Source organism: Coptis chinensis, unplaced genomic scaffold, assembly GCF_015680905.1.
Source record: "Coptis chinensis isolate HL-2020 unplaced genomic scaffold, ASM1568090v1 utg2625_pilon_pilon, whole genome shotgun sequence".
NCBI lineage: Eukaryota > Viridiplantae > Streptophyta > Magnoliopsida > Ranunculales > Ranunculaceae > Coptis > Coptis chinensis.
Window position 1 is genome coordinate 117834 of NW_028238133.1, and position 18774 is coordinate 136607.

The following is an 18774-nucleotide window of genomic DNA, read 5'->3' on the forward strand; positions in this document are numbered from 1 at the left end:
TTAGATTTTTTAAAAAGTAATTTATTAATTTATTTTATTAAAATAAAAATAAATTACACAATGAGAGAGGAGGACATGTGCGCTAGAAATTGCGCCGCCCTAGTTCCTTCTGAAATCTGAACAGCAAACCTTTCCCTCCTAAAAACAAAATTGCAGTCATTCCCTTATTTATTTATTTAAAGTGAATTCACCATAAAAAAAAAAAAATATATATATATATATATATATTTTAAGTGAACGTGCAAATACTCGTTGTGTTTACGTATGGCCATTGGGACACAAGTTACATTTGGGTTTGGATTAACGTTTGTGTACTTGCGTTGTCCGTGTTTACTGTGTGTACAATAAAAGAAAGAAGCTGTGTCAGCTTGACATCACAGCTCTCCTTTTTCATCTAAATTCTGAGCCATTTCTGTTTTTCAGTATTAATTAATAATAATATTATTAGTAGGAAATATAAAAAAAAAATGTCTGTTTAAACTTTAAAGGAGGTTGGGGAGTGGCCCGCCACTGAGATTTGAGTTGGGTGAGAGGGACGAAATAAATTTTTGCCCTTTTCGTTACAAATAACAAATAATAATTTATTTATTATTAGTGCAGCAGAGAGGGAAAGGCGAGATCTTAGATGGTGTTAATTATTTGAATTTGTAGACGATGAACGATGTTTTATCTTTCGGAATGAATGTGGCGTGAGAGAGTGTCGAAAAACTAACAAGATCTGCAGCAGCTATTTTTATTTATTTTGTTCAAGAGAGAGAAAGACCAGCACGGGAGAAGAGGAGAATCATCAGTATGTGCAGAACAACAAGAAGACGGAGGAGCTAGGGTTTCATTTCACCTCTTCTTCGACATGACCACCAAGCGTGCTTATAAGCTACGTATCCTCCCATTTAATTTCTTATTTTTATACGTCTATCTAGGGTTTTGTTTGTTTAGATCTCTCTCTACCCATTGCTCATTTCATTTTTTTTTTGCTGGATCTGCTGAATGAAGAAATGCACACATCATTCTTATATGTTTGCCTTAACAAAAAAATAGAGGAGTTCGTAGCCCACACTTCCAATGTAAATTGTCTCAAGATCGGGAGGAAGTCTTCCAGAGTTCTTGTCACTGGCGGTGAAGATCACAAAGTTAACCTCTGGGCCATTGGCAAGCCCAACTCCATTCTCGTTAGTCTCCTTTCCCCACTTTTTTAATCCCATCTCATTTTCTTATTATCTGTTCACCCACCGTAATTATACCTGAATATTCTTAATTTGGTTCATCTTCTCCTCCCAATGCAGAGCCTGTCCGGTCATACAAGTGCAATCGAGTCCGTAAGTTTTGATTCTTCTGAAGTATTGGTGGCTGCTGGAGCAGCTAGTGGTACAATCAAGTTGTGGGACCTAGAAGAGGCAAAGAGTAAGTATAAGCACCCCAATTAACTCGTGAAATGCGTCATTTATGTTTTATTTTGTATGCCATCAATGGGCTTACAAGACATTGGTGGGTTTATGTCTTTGCAGTCGTCCGCACTCTTACAGGACACAGATCAAATTGTATATCAGTTGATTTTCATCCCTTTGGGGAGTTCTTTGCTTCTGGCTCTTTGGATACAAATCTTAAGATATGGGATATCAGAAGGAAGGGCTGTATTCACACATACAAGGGCCACACACGTGGTGTTAATGCTATTAGATTCACCCCAGATGGCCGTTGGGTTGTTTCTGGTGGAGAGGACAACACTGTTAAGGTATAATCTGGCATCTTTTTATTTTTCTGGGATTTTAGCCATAAAAAGGACTGCTAAGATTATTTCTTATTTGTTTTGCATGTTTTAACTTGCAATTTTTTCAATTCCATTACTGTATTGACAGTTGTGGGATCTCACTGCTGGAAAACTATTGCATGATTTCAAGTGCCATGAGGGCCAGGTTCAGTGCATAGACTTTCATCCCCATGAGTTTCTCTTGGCAACAGGTAATAAAAATATATATGTGTGTAATGTATTATCCCTACATTCAGTTCATAGAACTTTTAGACTAACACTGGGCTCTGCTTAACTTGTAAAAGCACTAAAAAAGTGTTTCCTTTTGTAGTCTGTAGCTGAAAAATTACCAAAAAGAAAAATAAGAAGTGGTACATTGCAGTATAATGTCCCAAAATTATATTGTATTACTCGGTTTTAATATTAAGTGTGCATAAATGATACAATGACGTTATCACTTTGGTTTTTGGGTTTCATACCGACTAAGTAACATGAAGTTGACTATGGCGACTTTGTTTGATATTTTTTGGATCTCCTTTTGACTGTTGAGAACATGGGGATTTTGGGGAGGGGGAAGGGGGACAAAAAGAACCCCACTAGGGTTAGATCTTCGGATTGCCATCCCATACTGTATTTGTCATTGATAGGATTCCCATTTCCTTCATAGTTTTATACGGAGTTCTATAGTTTGGTCGAAGTGGCATGCCGGAGTTCAGCCTAGGACAAGTTCCTTACCATTCATAACCTTTGGAAACAGGAAAACCCTTGCAACTTTTGCCTTAAGTGCTGGTGAATAGGTGAACCTGCCTCTCTTTGCACCATGCTATGAGTGAATCTTTGAATGGGTATTCCTCATCTTTTACTGGTTTCATGTATTACGACCCAGTCAAAGCATGTATATTGTTTTTAATTCGCGCAGGTTCAGCTGATAGAACTGTTAAATTCTGGGACCTTGAAACTTTTGAGCTGATTGGTTCAGCTGGACCTGAGGTATTTTCCAAGTTTTTACCTTTTCATTCTCTTCAAAATCTCGTAAATTATCTCCAAAATATCTACAAAATCATTTTTCTTGTGCAATGTATGGTGACTAGTTGATAGAGCATAGTTGAGTTTTAATTATATATTCATTTTGTAGACCACTGGAGTGCGGTCCATGACCTTCAATCCTGATGGGAGGACGTTACTCTGTGGATTGCATGAAAGTCTGAAAGTAAGCTCCTTTTCTGATTTTTGTAATGTGAGTTTAATAAATTATTCCTCTGGTTTAAGTTTTGACCATTTAAATACTCAGGTTTTCTCATGGGAACCAATAAGATGTCATGATGCTGTGGATGTGGGATGGTCTAGATTGTCTGATTTGAACATCCACGAGGGAAAACTCCTTGGTTGCTCTTATAATCAAAGTTGTGTTGGAGTATGGGTTGTAGACATCTCGGTACTACTCAGATTTCTCCTCTTTTCACTCAATCTGCATTCATTTATAGTACCATTACTTGTAGTATGAAATAAGAATCTAAGTGTTATAACACAACACTGACGTCTTGTCTACAGAGAATAGAGCCATACTCGGTCTCTAGTGCCACTCGAGCAAATGGTCGCCAAGAATCCAAATCTTCAAGTGGTAATTTGGCTGCACTAACTGATAGCAGTGTAAAGTCTAGCTTGGGAAGGCTCTCAGTTTCACAGAACACAGATCCTGTGGTAAAGGAGAGTAAACCTATAGGGAGACTGTCAGTTTCACATAACTCAGACCCTACAATAAAGGAGTCCAAACTCACATGTATCTCTTCTTAACTTATACAGTTATACCTGATTAAGTCCTATTCTTCTCAACATCCACCTGCTTTCCTCAAGTTTACTATTACAATCTTAATTTTTGTGGTTGAATGTGTTGACTGAAGCTGCAAGCAGTATTCCTGGTACTCCGCAAAGAGTTCCATTAGCACCTGCTCCAAAATCCACCACCGCGAGTTCAGTGGCAACTCCTAGTGCAACCACTCTGAAAAGGAGCTCATCGAAATCTAATGCAGCAACAAATCTTCATATCTTTAGCAAGTCAGATGCAATACCTGTCATTGTCCCAAGAACTAGTGCACGGCTAGAGCAGGAAGCTGATACCAGAAAAGAAGTAGGTACGTCTGGAAGAACAAATTCATTCTCCATGCACTCAAAAGCAAATGATTTTCAAAAGCTCTCCAACAGAGATGATTCTGAGAGACCAAGTGTACCTCTCCAATCTAGAACTATGAGTTGTAAGACTACTGAGTTTAGTGAAGTGACCAGTCAGAACTTCATTTCTGCAATTGATGAGTTAAATCAGCAGATACCAATGGCGGAAAGAAATGTGACGGATGTGAGATACACGGGGACAGGGAAGCAAAGAAAGAGTTCCTCAATGGAGCCTTCTTCAGGTTACCAGTATGAAGTTTGTACGTGCTATCTTACTGCGATTTTTAACATCTTTGATCATCTCTTCCACTTCTAGAAGCTATTGGTTTCATGATAGTAATTATGCAGTTGTACTCTGTAGACTTCATCCTAGTAGTTTTGTATGTATTTGAAGACCATCGCTGTCCACTCTGACCTTTCTGAAAAATATACGAAGGTGGCTTACGATTCTGAAACGTGATCAGAACTTTGCTGTAGCACCGCTTCGATGACTCAAATCTTTTATGTTTATCTAATTCAAATCCTACGGTTCTACTTAATCTTGGGATATGTTGTTTGTTGCCATATAATGCAGTATTCTTGTTATGTATGTCCAGATGGTCTATGTACAAGGACGCCAAAAAATGAGCACCGTGTCGATTACAATTGTCTTTTATATTTATCTAATTCAAATCCTACAGTGCTATCTAATCTTGGGATGTGTTAATGCAATATTAGTGTTATGTGGGCTGATTGTACCTGTCACTGCAAATATCTTCATATTAAGAGGAAACTGTTACAGCACTAACAAATGCTTGACTGTCTTTATTCTTTTATGTCCATAGTGTATTTTCCTCTATGTTTTTGAATCACATGATTTTTCGGTTTGACATGAAATTGTAGTGATGTTTCTTTTTATTTGTCTTTTTGTGGATAATTTTAATGGTTGATGAAATTAATACCTAATTTTAGTCCTCTTGCTCAGATGTGATGTATTCTTTTTGATAACACAAATATACCATTTCTTGTTTCAGATGATGCTCGGATGCAAAGACCAAACAGAGATACTATTTCTATTGACGTTCCAAAAGGAGGTATACCCTTTCTTGCTTTTCGGTCAATGTTACTAAGAAATTCAACTAAGCCTGAGATGATCTTTATTGCGTATGAAAAGGAAGGACCCGCTCACTTGTTGCAAGTTGGGAAAGGAAAGATGGATCTCCCACCTGTGAAGATCCTACCTCCAGTGATACCTGTGAAAATGTATCTGCAACTAATATTCACACGTTGAATTTGGTATGCTAATTAACTTGTAACCTTTTAGGCCTTTTGTGTAGTTTCTTGTTTCTTCCTTGATCTTTCTTTTTTACATTTCTATATAATTTCTAATTACTAGATCTGTCGTTCAAAAATCCGAAAAGAATTTTTTTTTTTTTGGGTGGATTAGAAAATGAATTTTATCGCGAATTTGGAAACATATTTGGCAAAACTGGAAATTGGCCAGACTAAAATGGCCTAGAAACCAGTTTAATATTGAATTGTCAAGATATTACCCGAGATAGCACAGTTATATCGATTTGAAATGGATAAAAATGTCACGCTTCTTTCATTTAATTGAAACTCCTAGAAGCAAAAGTTATCACTTATGGTAATGTTGCTTATTGACAATACTCAAGGTAATGAATTGGGTGAAAGTGATGCTCTTTGCCTAACTTTCATCTCTGTCACTCAATTTGTTAAACAGAGACGACACCACCAGTCGTCTGGGAATGAAATGGATTCTGCAAGTGATGAGGATGCTATTGCAGATCTCATGGATCAGCGGGATCAGTTCATGGGCTCTATGCAGTCTCGTCTAACAAAACTACAGGTGTTTAGATAAGGGCTCTATTCTCTATTTCCTTTCTTGTTTTTTTGGGAAGTTAATGAAGAGATTAGCAAGTCCTAAGCTTATAACATTATAATGCTTTGATATAATATTTATGCATAATTAAGAATAAAGTGATCAGCTTGTTTCAATAGCATATCTTAATTTGTTTGCTCGTTCACCTGCACTCTTTTACTATTGCACATATAAAATATATCAACTGTTAAATGCTTTTAGATTTCTCAAGTAAACAAAATTTTGTGGCCATCAATCTTGGGTCAGGTTGAAAAAGAAGTGCTTATTACTTTTCTTTCATTTTGGCAAGGAAAAGTTGAATATATTGATAATATCGATGCTTTTACATCAGTACCCAACCTGAGGGCTAAGGCTGGCCAAGCTGAAAAGATAAAATAATCAAAACTGAACAGGCTAGGGTTGGCTCAAAGTCTGAGAGGGGAGTTCAAAGAGAAACTTTTAGGCTTTTTGCTTTTGATTGGGATTCTATAAACAAAGAGGAATTATGTGTTGTACTTGTTGTTGTCTTTGGATGCTTCTTTATATCTTTTGTTTTTACTGTTTTTATTCTAGTTTACTTAACCTTGTACCAGGATAGCTCATCCTACCAAGCATGTGTTAATTTCTTCTGCTAATATATACATTTGATCATTACCTCTTCAAAACAATAATAAAAAAAAAAAAAAAAAAAAATGAAAGTTAAAGAGGTAGTGTAAAAATCATTCTCTTTTACTTATTTAGCAAGTTATTGCATCCACCTATTAATTTGACGAAGCCCATCTTCTGAAATTTGTGTCAGTTTTTAATTTGCTTCCTACTAGTAAGGTGTCCACAAACTCACATCTTGGACTGAAGTAATATTCCTTGGTGGTTCTTGTACATATATTTGCTGCGCCGGTCTCGGGATTGGGTCCAGCTTGGGCCTGATCGGGTCCGGGCTTTTCTCCTACGACTATAAGCCCAAGCTCGGCCATATGGGAGCGTATAAAGAAATAGTAGGTGGAATTATTATTGTCTAGTGCAACCTTTTCATTGGGGGGACAATACCGGTGCCTTTAAAGGAGAAAATGAAAATTAGAAAAGGTTGTTGTTGTTAGTTATTTATATATTTTTTGTCCAATGTCTTCGATATACTTTTACTTTTATTATACCAATCATTCCCCTAAAATTAAAGTGGAAGCAATCATTGATCTAAGTATCTGATTATCCAAGATCAATATACCTTTATCCTTGTTATTGGGTAAACCAAGTATTGCGGTTCCTTGTACACAAATTTGCAACCCAGTTTGGATGTTTTTGGCCCCCCCCCCCTCTCATTCTGTTCTAAAATTTTCTTCTTAATATCTGTGTCGAAGCTCTTTACAGCGTGCTTTTCTTGTTTTTTATTATGAAAATGGTTTCCTTTCCACAAATAGAATTGTTGTTTGACTCTCTGGAGGGTGTTAGGGTAGCTGACTGCTTTCCATATCTATGGCAGGTGCTGCGCAGGTATTTGGGAAGAAATGATATCAAGGGGGCCATTAATGCAATGGAGAAGATGGCTGATCATGCTGTAAGTATTGTCTTTAAGGTGGTAAGTGGCACCAAGTCCATTGGGGGGGTTTCTCCAGTTAATTTTGTTTTCTTAATTCCCTGGAGTGCAGGTTTCTGCTGATCTAATCAGCATTTTGAACGAAAAAACTGATATTATCACTTTGGATATTTGCACATGCCTCCTTCCACTACTCGCAAGCCTTCTGGATAGTAAGATGGATAGGTAAGCAATTTCCTAAGCACTATTTTTGCTTATGATCATCATCACTCTTCAGCACCCTTTTTGGTCCGTCAATTGAGGCATGAACCCTTTTTGCCTTGAAATGCGAGACAAGGTTCTGGTCTTGGTTATGCCTCAACTCTGTATCTATGCACGTTATGGTATCCTTTGGTCCTTGGCCTTGGTATTTTCAGGCCATGCTAAAGGATATCTCTAATACATGAATATGGTTTTTCTTCTTGTTATTATTTGTAATCTAATTTAGCTTTATGGGCTGGCAGTGACACAGGCTCTAAGTCATGAAAATTTTGTGACTGTTATCAATAAAATAATTAATTCTAAATGTATTAAGAACCAGTTACTGTAAACAGAATTGTAGTTATAAAAGACTATGCAGGATGCATTGTAAAAAAATGTGCACATGTTGGCATGTGACACAATCAAGAAGAATAGTAAAAGAAGTAAATCAAAGACAAGATATATATATGCTTACTCTGTTGGGGGAATATCCATGCAAATTTTCATTGGTAGAGATTAACAGAAAGAACAAAGACTCTCTCTCTCTCTCTCGATATATATATATATATATATATATATATATATATATATATATATATATATGTACTTGACAGCTTATCTTGACATCCAAAACCTAAAAGTGAATTTGTACATTAAACTAAGGGCTGAAGAGAAGATCTTCCTATCTTGGATAGAATCTCCACCAAAACTCGTCTCAATTGGATGTCTAGTTTTATTAAAAAGAGTGCTAAAATTGTGGATCGTTAGATAAATATTGAACTTAAACATAACTTTTGGCAATGTTAGACATATTCAAATGTCTTGATAATTTGTGGAGATGATCTCTATTGTATGGAGAACATATTCCCTAAAAATCAGCTCTTAGTTCATTGTGGATGTCAAGATAAGCTGTCAAGGTAGCCAGCCCCATATATGTGTGTGTGTGTGTGTGTGACAGTTAGAACTTTTATGTCTCTACCCCCTTTAAATTCCGTTTTTTTCCCCAAAAGATCGGAATTGAGCCTAAGACCTGACAAAAATTATACAAAAAATGAAAATTTGCTCCTAAGACCTTGGAACCAACCTCCCAAGTCTTAACCAGTAGATACCACTGGATACTTTTCTGACAGCTGGCTTGTGGTGTAGCTCATTAGGCAGCTCTGTGGTCCAAATGAAGATTTGTTTTGATATGATTATATTTTTAACACTGAACTTGTGCATTAAAATCCGTTTAGTGGGCATGAAATAACTATATAGTACAGCCAAGTATATCAGTGTGACTTACAACTACTAGTATATTACTTTGTGCTAAACCAGGCAGTTAGGTATATCCCTTGAAATGCTGCTGAAGCTTGTCAAAATCTTCGGTTCTGTAATCCATTCAACATTATCAGCATCTACTTCTGTTGGTGTAGATATTCAGGCGGAACAAAGGTTTGCTCAGTTGCTCAACCTTACCTTTCTCAACTTCCTCAAATCTTTTTATATATATATATATATATATATATATCCTTATATTGGCTTATGACTGGGCTTAATGCCACGTGCATGTTTGCTTCTTATCAGACATGAGCGCTGTAATCAATGTTTTATTGAGCTGACAAAGGTCAAACACTATCTTCCGTCCCTGACCAGGTACAAATTTGTTTTATTTTGCCAAGTCAGTGGCTTACTGTGGTAACACCTTTTTTGAACCATCAGGTAGTGTTCTTACATGGTCCATATTATCTTTTCCACAGATGGGGAGGGTCAGTGGCAAAATCTGCTCATGAGCTTAACCTAGTTCTTCAAGAAGTTATATGAGCCAACTAATACTAATATAGAATCAGATACACCGTGGTAGTCTGGACACAACTTTTGTTGTTGAGTGAACTTGTGCTTTCTGGAAATCACACAGAACCCATTAACTTGCGCTTTTCTGGAAATCACATTGTACCGATTGAAACATGCAGATGTCTCCTTTCCATCTTGTCTGACCACTCTGTATGTACAAGCAGAGCCGGTTTGTAATTAACTACTACAGGAATCACTCAACACAAGTCTACAGGAAAAATTACAATGCTCCTACGGGGAACCTCTAACCACGATCTGGCTACGGATTCTTTCTAACCATCTTGTCTTTGCCGTCTTGACATTTGCAATTTTTGGCCTTTTCGCCCCCATGACTGAAGCCTGTATCAATTTATTGATTTGTTAGATAAATATTATATATTTTTCCACTGCTAGAGCTGTTGTAAAAAGGGGAAGTCTGATTTTCTTAATGTTAATACGTCGTAGAGCAAGATTTAGATACAGTTGTGTCAGTGCGTTGTTTTTAGGGTGACTTTTCTGCTGAGAAGTAGCCATTTCTAGAAATTCCATACCTGCACGTGTCTGACTCGAGCACTTTCATTAAAGCCGCTCGGGCGTTATAAATCATTAAATTGACACTGAAGAAATATCGGATTACGAGACCTAATTTAAGATCTTAAATTTTTATTCTTAAGACCGAAGAAGGAAAACGTAAACAAATTTGGCACCTTCTGCCTTGTGAAGATTCAGGAAGGTTTTCTTTACTCTTCTAAAATAAATATGTTTGATTGATTTGCACGACAGCATACCTTCAAAAACATGCACCATTCTTGCATTCTGACCCTTTGGTGCGTATAGAGATTTCATTATCGAAAAATAAAAAGGGTAGTTGGAGATTTAAAAAGGTTTACCTTATGTCTAACTGTAGAGAAGGGAGAGGGGGAGGGAAACACCGGGGGGCTAATTGTTGTTGGAGTAGTCATTCGACAGATTGTATTTTTGTTGTAACGTTGTAGTACGTAGGAAAGAGGAGACCGCGTATAAAGAAAAATAAACACAACACAAAACCCGGTCTTCCTCTTGGACTCTTTCATTCTTTGCCGTTGGTGGATCAAAACAGAAAGACAGTTTTTATTTCTTCTTGGTAGAATTATTATAAAATATAAAATATATAAATATATAAGAAAAAAAAGAAAATATCGAAAAGTCCGGGTTTGTTTAATTAATTAAATTAATTAAAGAAGCAATTTAGGATGAAAGGTTCGTGGAGCCTCTTTGCAGCTCTCCTATTCATCCTAGTTTTCGTCGCCACAAAGCTTCAATACGAGCATTTCAAGGTACATACCCCCGACCTTCCGGCCTTACTTGTATAATATATATATCCTTACCTTGTTTTGGTCAGATTGAGAGGCGATGGGATTACTACTTGGGAAGAAGAAGAGCCGGCTCTTCTTTGTTACCTAGAGGCATTGTCCAATCTACCTCTGACTTGCAACTCAGACCCCTCTGGACCTCCTCCAGACCTAGCTTCCTTCAAGTATGACCAACAACTCTTCTCCTTGTTTACCATTTTAAATTTGTAGAAATATATTATGAAAATAATACCAACTGTACTCTTATTAATCATCAAATTTACCAATTCAAACATTATTACTGTCCCATGAATTTTGATTTCACTGTTTGATATTAAATTTCATTTACTTCTTATTGTTAGGTATAATAAAATCATGTGGTTACTATTTCTACTGTCAAACCTTCTGTTTCACATATAGGTAAACATTTAACGCCTAATTTTCTTTTTAAATCTTTGCTGCCCATTATACTTTATAGGATGATGCTCGAGAAAAGTCCTCTGCTCTCCTGGCAGTTCCTGTTGGTCTTAAGCAAAAGAGAAATGTAGACACCATGGTCAAGAAGGTATATGTGTATCCGCCACTTTCCTTAACATGATTCTTTTCACTCTAGCCCAAAAATTTCTTGTCACCAGTTTTAGGTTTTCCTTTTTCTAGTTCAGTTTCTATCTGTGAATAGCTCAATATTGCTATTCCATTACGATGGGAATGTGGATGCATGGAATGATCTTGATTGGAGTAACAAGGCAATTCACATACTTGCTCAGAACCAAACAAAATGGTAATGCCTTTTCTTTCCATTTCCCGGGAAATACTTTTGTTCTTGTCAATGCTATCAAATGGGCAATGCTAAGGGACTATCTCTCCTCTTTAACTGGTCAGCTCCCCTTAAATATTAGTGATCTTTGATCAAATTTTCTGGGAAGAGGGATTTTATATTTGATCAAATTTTGCCTAGGTTAGAAGTTTCCAAATGAGCTGAAATTTCGTGGAGTTGATCTTCATGGTGAATAGATCATATCAAAAGTAAAATAAAATAATAGGTTTGAATTCATTTTCTAGGTGAAGTTTTACTTACGTACTTAAAATAAGTACATATTTTTTTTAGAGAAGATATATATAAATATGTGTGTGTGTGTGTGTGTGTGGTTATTTTTTATATTTTATTTTTAGTTTCTAATTTTTTAGTGAGTACTTGAGTAGGAATATCAAGGACAGGAAGTGGTTTGTCATTGGCACTTATATTTTGAAAATATAATTAGTTGGAGAATTCAACTCTATCTGTAGGAAGAAATTTCAGTCTTCTTTAACTCCTTTGGAGGGAGTCATTGGTTATAGTAGTCACAGAATGTTCGCCATGCTGTATGGTCAACTATAATTTTCTTTTTTCTTCTCATGGCAATCTCTTTCCTGTTTTTCATTCAACTTAGAGTAGTTAGTGTGTGCTGAGATATATCTGATAGGAAACAATCCATTGTCATCTCACATGGTTAATCTATGGAACCTCAGGTGGTTCGCAAAACGCTTCTTACACCCGGATGTTGTATATATCTACGACTACATCTTTTTGTGGGATGAAGACCTAGGAGTAGATAATTTTCACCCAGGAAGGTATGTTTGAAGCTATGATCTAATTGGGTTTCTACTTCAGTGAGAGAACACCATTTTGGAGTTCAATATAAATTTAACTTAGTTTATATTCTTCGTACAGCCAAGTAGCTAACCTGTGAAGAGGAGTATTTGTAATTGTTTGTAAACATACTGTCATTACAACTTGTTATATATATAAGACTCTGTGAAGTTAGGGAGGACAGAGCAGAGTTCCTATTTTCCTTGCTTATAGCGACGGACTTGACTACACCATTCTCCTCTGTTTGAGTCAAATTATTCAGACAAACTCCAGGAGCTATTATCCTTGCCACGTTTAGCTTACTTGAACTACTTTCTTTGGATATGCTCTAAATTACAGATTCCTTTGCTCTTTGTGATGCATCCACTTTCCGTTAAACGTTCTTTCAAATGTTGCCCTTTTTCTGTTCAGATTCTTGCAGACAATGATATCAGAAGGTCTAGAGATTGCGCAACCTGCTTTGGATCCAGATCTATCTGAAGTGCATCATCGAATTACCATTCGTAACAAGAAAGAGAAGGTTCATAGGTAAGAGGACAATGTTATTGTTTTTCCGTTCAAGGTAATTGTTATTTTTTCGGGAGCTCGCACTGTCCAAGTTGTATATAATTGATTCATTATTATATGGAATCTAGACAGCGTTTATGCTGTCCAAGGAAGTTTGAATTGCTCAGAAGAAAGTACTGGACCTCCATGCACAGGGTAATGTTCTCCAATTTTGATTGCTTACTGAATATGTGAATCTCATTTTCCTATCCATTTTATCTGCAACTGCAAGTTGTAATGAATCCACTTTCTGAGTCATTTACTTTATCATTCTTTCATCTACTTGTATTTTTGTCGAAAAAGTTATAATTACAGAATAAAGAACATAAGATTGAACTTCTTTTAGTGTATATTAAATGAATATTAGTTTCACCATGGACTTTCTTGAATGTCCTCCTACTATGAAGTAGTATCTACTCAGGTTCTGCACTTTTTCACCTGGTATGAAATTGACATTGGAACAAGGACATTATTCTTCCACTCAATTAGGGCAAGACAGACAATGGTTTTACAATTCTGCGTGCTTTGGGGATACTACTTATATTTAACAATAATATTAAGTGGGATGTCCGTGGTTAGTGCGGAAATTTTTATTTTCTTTTTTTCCCTCCCTTTGGTACTCGTCTTGGACTCTTGGGTCAAGAGGAGGTTGGAGGAATGGAGTATCAGTTTGTCTGAGAAAATTTGGGGTATGTGGTTGAGGCTTGGAATGGAACCGTAGACACTGAGTCACGGGCCAGAGTTATTCCCAATATGACTCCCTTTGGTATGACCAGTGGAGCATATGAAGACCATATCCCTTTTCAGAGTTTGTCTTCCTTTGTGGATTGGTTCATGATGATATTTTGGATAGTTTCCGTTGTTTTAAGTTTCGTTTTTTGTGTCCTCTTTTGTGCTGCTACTGCCGGTCATCTTGTCCTATTACATATATTTTCATCACTTTTACTTGCACAATCAATATTTTACCGATTAGAAAGAGAAAGAAAAAAATACTAATAAAATAAAATGAAATAAATAAGGTTGTTCAGCACTGTAGCCATGCCGTTAAAGACTTCCAGGTCAGTTGTCACCCACCAAAAGTAGTTTGTGAGGAAAAAGAAATGGATTACTATGTAGTTGACTCTGCAACAAGGGTGTGTTAGAAAAAAGAAATAGGATCCTCTGCTCAAACACTAAATATCTTGGGCTTCTGCTAATGTAAATCAGTATGGTACTTGGTGAGTTTTTTAAGTTTGTGCTAAAGCTTTTATTCTACAGATGGATAGAAGGGATGGCACCTGTATTCTCAAGAGAAGCTTGGCGTTGCGTTTGGCACCTCATCCAGGTACCTACTTAAGTTTTAACTAAGCCATTTTTCATTCATTCCCGAAGATTTGTGCTGTTAGAATGAAACATAACAACTGTATATCAAAGGACCAAGAAATTGAATACGTTCTGGCAAGCTCCTAGGAGCAGCCCTGCACAGCCACCACCCAGCCCAGCTCTTTGCTTGGTTGCAGACATTGAACCAGCAAACTATCAGGAGTTCAGGACTTACTCGAATTCCATGTTTTAACTGCTTCACTCCAGAAGCCGACTATTGAAGGGAGATGTAACAACGTTTATCAAAGGGGCTGCAATTGCAAGACGGGTGGGGTCACATGCCTGACAACACCCTGTGGGAGGACAAATTCCCAACATTTTAATTTTTTTTTATTAAAGCCTGGAATATAGGACAAAGTATGTTATTCATAGAGCTTAGCTCAAATTACGATGATTTTAGTCTACTTCGGTTGGCCTAAATGTGGAAATAATGTGGGATATAACGTATAGGTGTCGAATGATATATTGAATAAACTTGGTTGGAGCGGCGGCAAATGATAAGACAAGCATGTAATGCACTGACAATTCATCAAACTACAAGCAAGCATTGAGGAAACTGAAGCGAGAGAATTCTCATTATATGGTGGACTAGATATATGTAATACCAGTAACAAGAAGACCTATGCTATGCATGAAAGAATGATACTCATTAGTCATATTGTATGAATTACATCAATTTCAAAAAGTGATTGAAGGGAATGAAAATATATAATCACTTTATATAGTTTAAATGTTTGACCACCTTACTAGTTTGTAACTATTTTTCTATAAAACTAAATGTTTGGTGATTGTCTAGATAAAGTAGGTGTGATCTTATAATTTGACGCTTTTATTATATGCAGAATGATCTCATTCATGGGTGGGGTCTTGATATGAAGATTGGCTATTGTGCTCAGGTGAGATGGTTTGGTTTAAGTTGTACACGAAATGTATTGGTCATGTCACACTGATTGCTGCTACTTGCAACATCGTTCATTTTGCCTCCAAACTAAAATACAAATTTATATATCATATCATTCCTGAACAAACTTTGGCCCCAACCACAACATTTAGATGATTGGAAAGGTTTCTCACTGTCCAATGCTAAGTGGTTTGTGGAGCGCATATCCAAGGCATAATGTCGTTGGCGAAAGAATGGATTTGCTCAATATTCTAATTTTAGGAAAGAAGCTCTTTTCAATTTGAGCAGAGAGTCCTGCTTTTAGAAGGCCTAAATTTCAAAGCTCTGTATAATGGGGAGTCCTTTTAGCTGTAAAATTGTGATGCAAGTCTGCAACGTTTCCTGAACATCCTCTGTCAAGGTGGGATGGCAATCTAGTTCAGATGTCTTATTTTCTAATGGAACTTGTTGGCGGAAGCTTTAACAGTGGTTAAACATCAATTATAATTAATGGAACAAATACCTAAAACTAGGGTTAAACCTTCAAACATGAAGAACAGTAGTCTTAGAACAATATTCAATAATGAAACCAAAAGAAAAACCTTACTAAATACCTATTACCAAAACCAATAAGAACTAATGAAATAGAAACTAGTTACTAATTTTTAAGCTAATAACTAATTAGGAAATAGGAGGCATCTATCATTGGTTTAGGATGACATAGGTCATCAATGATCATGCATCATTCTCCCCAGCTTGAAAGAAACTTGCAACGACCCGCCCCATCCTAATACGCCAATATTGTCCCCATTTAGCCACTGCAGACATCCGACAGTGTGGAGTTTTCGGACTCCGGATAGGAGCTTCCCAAGAGGTCACCCATCTGTGGACTACTTCTGCCCGAGCACGTTTAACTGTGGAGTTCCCAAAGAATCCACAGCCAAACGTTTCGGAAAATTCCTCGACATTAGGATTTGAGGGATTAATTATTCATAGCCAGGATCTTTGGACAGCCGCCTAAGCGAAGTGGAATCACACCATGGTGCAACCGTCATCCATACCCGGGCCAGATGCCTTTCCAACATACCCCTCTTTGGGCCATACCCCCTACCCCTCTTTGGGCCATGCCCAGGGGTATCACAACTGTAGTATTTCTCGGCCCGAAAATATGATTCTCGACAATTAGGGATTTCCATAAATTATCCAGTTTGCATAGGAATAGCTAGACTGGTCTTCATACCACGAATCACGGTGGTGTTAGGCACATAAAGCAGCATATGGCTGTTGAAAACCGCTCTTGGGAGGGTGCGACTCTGGTGGCGGTTATATCGGCCATAATCTCGGCGTACATGCATTTGATGGTGGATTGGAGAAGGAGAACATAGGGGAGAATGGCAGCAGCGATCCAGATTTTTTTTTGGCTCGTTAAAGTTGAAATCTCATTAAAAGTGAAAAGAAAGTAGGCTGAGAAAGCCTACTATTACAATGAAAATTTGAAAATAAATTTGGCGATCTGATTTCGAGACCTCCATGGGTTAGAATCGGCATGATGTTTCGATTCAAAAGAAATTCAACAGTTTGGCGGCGGTTGTATCTCATTTAGAATACTATATACTCAAAATTTTCAGTGAATTGTAACCGGAGCGAACAGTACCCGTAAACGGTGCCTCTGGTGAACAGTAACAGTACGTTTTATGCAAATCTCTCAAGAATCTATGGTTCTTGATACCAAATTTGATGTAACTTGTTAGCGGAAGTTTCAACATTGGTTAAACGTCAGTTATGATTAATCGAAGCCTAAAACTTGGGTTTAAACCTTCAAACATGAAGATTAATATTTAATAATAACTATGTAATAATGAAGGCCTAGATGCTTTTATATAATGAACCTTGTTCTGAATTCTAATTAGAAACCTTACTAAATACGTATTACTAAACCCAGTATGAAATAATGAAATAGAAACTAGTTACTAATTTTTAAGCTAATAACCAATTAAGAAATAGGAGGCATCCATCATTGGCTTATGGTTTATGATGACATCAGTATGATGTCATTACGGCTCATGCTTCAGTTTCTATGCAAAAGTTATCTTCTCCCGCCCATCTTCGTATTTTATGATGCTTTCATGTTAAAACAGATTTTCTTTTACAGATCCAATTAATAATAATAATAAAATAAGTTCTTTGTGAATAGCGGGTTTGTGAAAAATTGCTATATGGGGGAAATGTACTTCAACAAAAACAAATGGATTTTGAAATCACATTATATTCACTATCCGAAAATAGTTGGATTTCACTCTTAAGTTTTTTTTTTAGTAGTTGATGTTGCTGTTAACTAAATACTCATTGAGGATGAGTATGGTGGTACTGATTCATATACAACATAGGCTTTATTATAGTGAGATTAACGTATTATATTCTGATTCTTAGCTTCTTCTCTGCATACCCCTCCTGTGTCAGATGGTCAAATCCGTGTACCAATTAGTTGTCATAGTCGACGTTTTTTTTACCACTTATATTTTCTACCACGTCTTAATCAGATTATTAATCAGATTATCACTTTCTCGACTTCAGATATGAAAATGTCACAGTACTGTTTTACCTGAAATTGTTAGTGGATTCAATGGACAGTTCATGACTTTTCGATATAATTGTGATGTCATCTATCTCTTTCATTGACGCGTGGTCATTGTTTCCAATAGCAAGGAGATATAGCCTTTATAACAGAGTTATGTATCAGTCAACTTGTTGATAATGGCGCTTATTTTCAGGGGGACCGAACTGAGAAGGTCGGAGTGATTGATAGTGAGTATATTGTCCATCACGGAGTTCCATCCTTGGGTGGAGTATCTGGAAATAAGGTATGCAAAAGGGATTACTTTTACTATTTTCTTTCGGCTGTGTAATGTGATGTCTCCACCAAATTCCTAAACTACATTTAAGACCTCCGTTCTATATTCAGAACTTATACCTTTAGTCCCAAACCACTATTAGCAGTGAGCAATACATTGTTTTCCTTTATGTACTGTGTGCGCACATTCCTGACCACCCATCCACTATTGATATTGTTGATTTGTTGAATTATCTGAAAGTCCTCTTTTTGCTGTTCTGCAGGCACCTAGTGACAGATCCCTCGACTTAAGAACCCATGTAAGCAAGATATGCATCCTTAAAGTTAATATTTCCAAGAGTCCTGTAAATTAATTTCTTGCTTCTATTTATGTATAATGTGTGAGTTTCAGATAAGAAGGCAGTCAATGGCAGAACTTGAAGTATTCCGGCAGCGGTGGGACCAAGCTGTGAGAGAGGACGAAGGCTGGGCTGATCCTTTTGATGACTTCAAGTAGATTATAACTGAAAAATAATCACTGCTACGTATTCCAGAGGGGGGCGGCGCACATTTCCCAACAGTTGATAATTCATTTTCTACTGCGTTTGGGCTGTTAAGGTTAATGGTGAGTTGGTTGTAGCATGTCCATATATCTGAACATTCGTCATTTTATTCTTTACAACAGTGCCAAGGTTTTCAGAGAAGCTGGCAATATTTTTGTGTAGCGAGTATTCACAATGATGGGTCATTGCTCTCGGGTAAATGATGTATACGGGAAAAAATATATTTAATTAATTCAAAGCAATCTTTGTACACGTTTTTTTTCTCATTCATG

The 18774-nt window shown here is 36.8% G+C and overlaps 2 protein-coding genes across 5 annotated transcripts; both read left to right on the forward strand.

The window, feature by feature from the left end:
- The first annotated feature begins 376 nt into the window (after nt 1-376).
- LOC147473371 (katanin p80 WD40 repeat-containing subunit B1 homolog KTN80.4-like) lies at nt 377-9839 on the forward strand. Of its 4 annotated transcripts, none has more exons than XM_086587530.1 (18): nt 377-878; nt 1039-1169; nt 1284-1401; nt 1506-1732; nt 1857-1959; nt 2667-2737; nt 2883-2957; nt 3039-3182; nt 3299-3527; nt 3649-4176; nt 4930-4989; nt 5070-5191; nt 5640-5765; nt 7255-7329; nt 7421-7533; nt 8866-8982; nt 9115-9183; nt 9288-9839. In XM_086587530.1, the coding sequence occupies exons 1-18, from the start codon at nt 851-853 to the stop codon at nt 9349-9351; spliced, it is 2400 nt and encodes a 799-aa protein (XP_086443656.1). In that variant the 5' UTR covers nt 377-850; the 3' UTR covers nt 9352-9839. The 4 variants fall into 4 exon arrangements, with proteins under 4 accessions (XP_086443656.1, XP_086443657.1, XP_086443659.1 ...); XM_086587531.1 differs by having other exon boundaries at nt 485-878; nt 3649-4158; XM_086587533.1 differs by having other exon boundaries at nt 550-878; nt 3649-3879.
- Nucleotides 9840-10513: 674 nt separating this feature from the next.
- Nucleotides 10514-18754, forward strand: LOC147473372 (uncharacterized). Its single transcript, XM_086587539.1, has 12 exons — nt 10514-10676; nt 10742-10876; nt 11170-11256; nt 11354-11472; nt 12201-12302; nt 12733-12849; nt 12961-13023; nt 14125-14191; nt 15072-15125; nt 17881-17970; nt 18224-18259; nt 18352-18754. Exons 1-12 carry the CDS (start codon nt 10593-10595, stop codon nt 18454-18456), a joined length of 1059 nt encoding a protein of 352 aa, XP_086443665.1. The 5' UTR covers nt 10514-10592; the 3' UTR covers nt 18457-18754.
- Nucleotides 18755-18774: the final 20 nt, after the last annotated feature.

Coding starts and splice junctions, on each gene's coding strand:
- LOC147473371 (XM_086587530.1), top strand. CDS start 851: ATGACCACCAAGCGTGCTTATAAGCTAC. Junction 1,733..1,856: donor GAGAGGACAACACTGTTAAG/GTATAATCTGGC, acceptor CTGTATTGACAG/TTGTGGGATCTCACTGCTGG. Junction 5,766..7,254: donor CTCGTCTAACAAAACTACAG/GTGTTTAGATAA, acceptor TATCTATGGCAG/GTGCTGCGCAGGTATTTGGG.
- LOC147473372 (XM_086587539.1), top strand. CDS start 10,593: ATGAAAGGTTCGTGGAGCCTCTTTGCAGCTCTCCTATTCATCCTAGTT. Junction 10,877..11,169: donor CCAGACCTAGCTTCCTTCAA/GTATGACCAACA, acceptor TATACTTTATAG/GATGATGCTCGAGAAAAGTC. Junction 14,192..15,071: donor GCGTTTGGCACCTCATCCAG/GTACCTACTTAA, acceptor TATTATATGCAG/AATGATCTCATTCATGGGTG.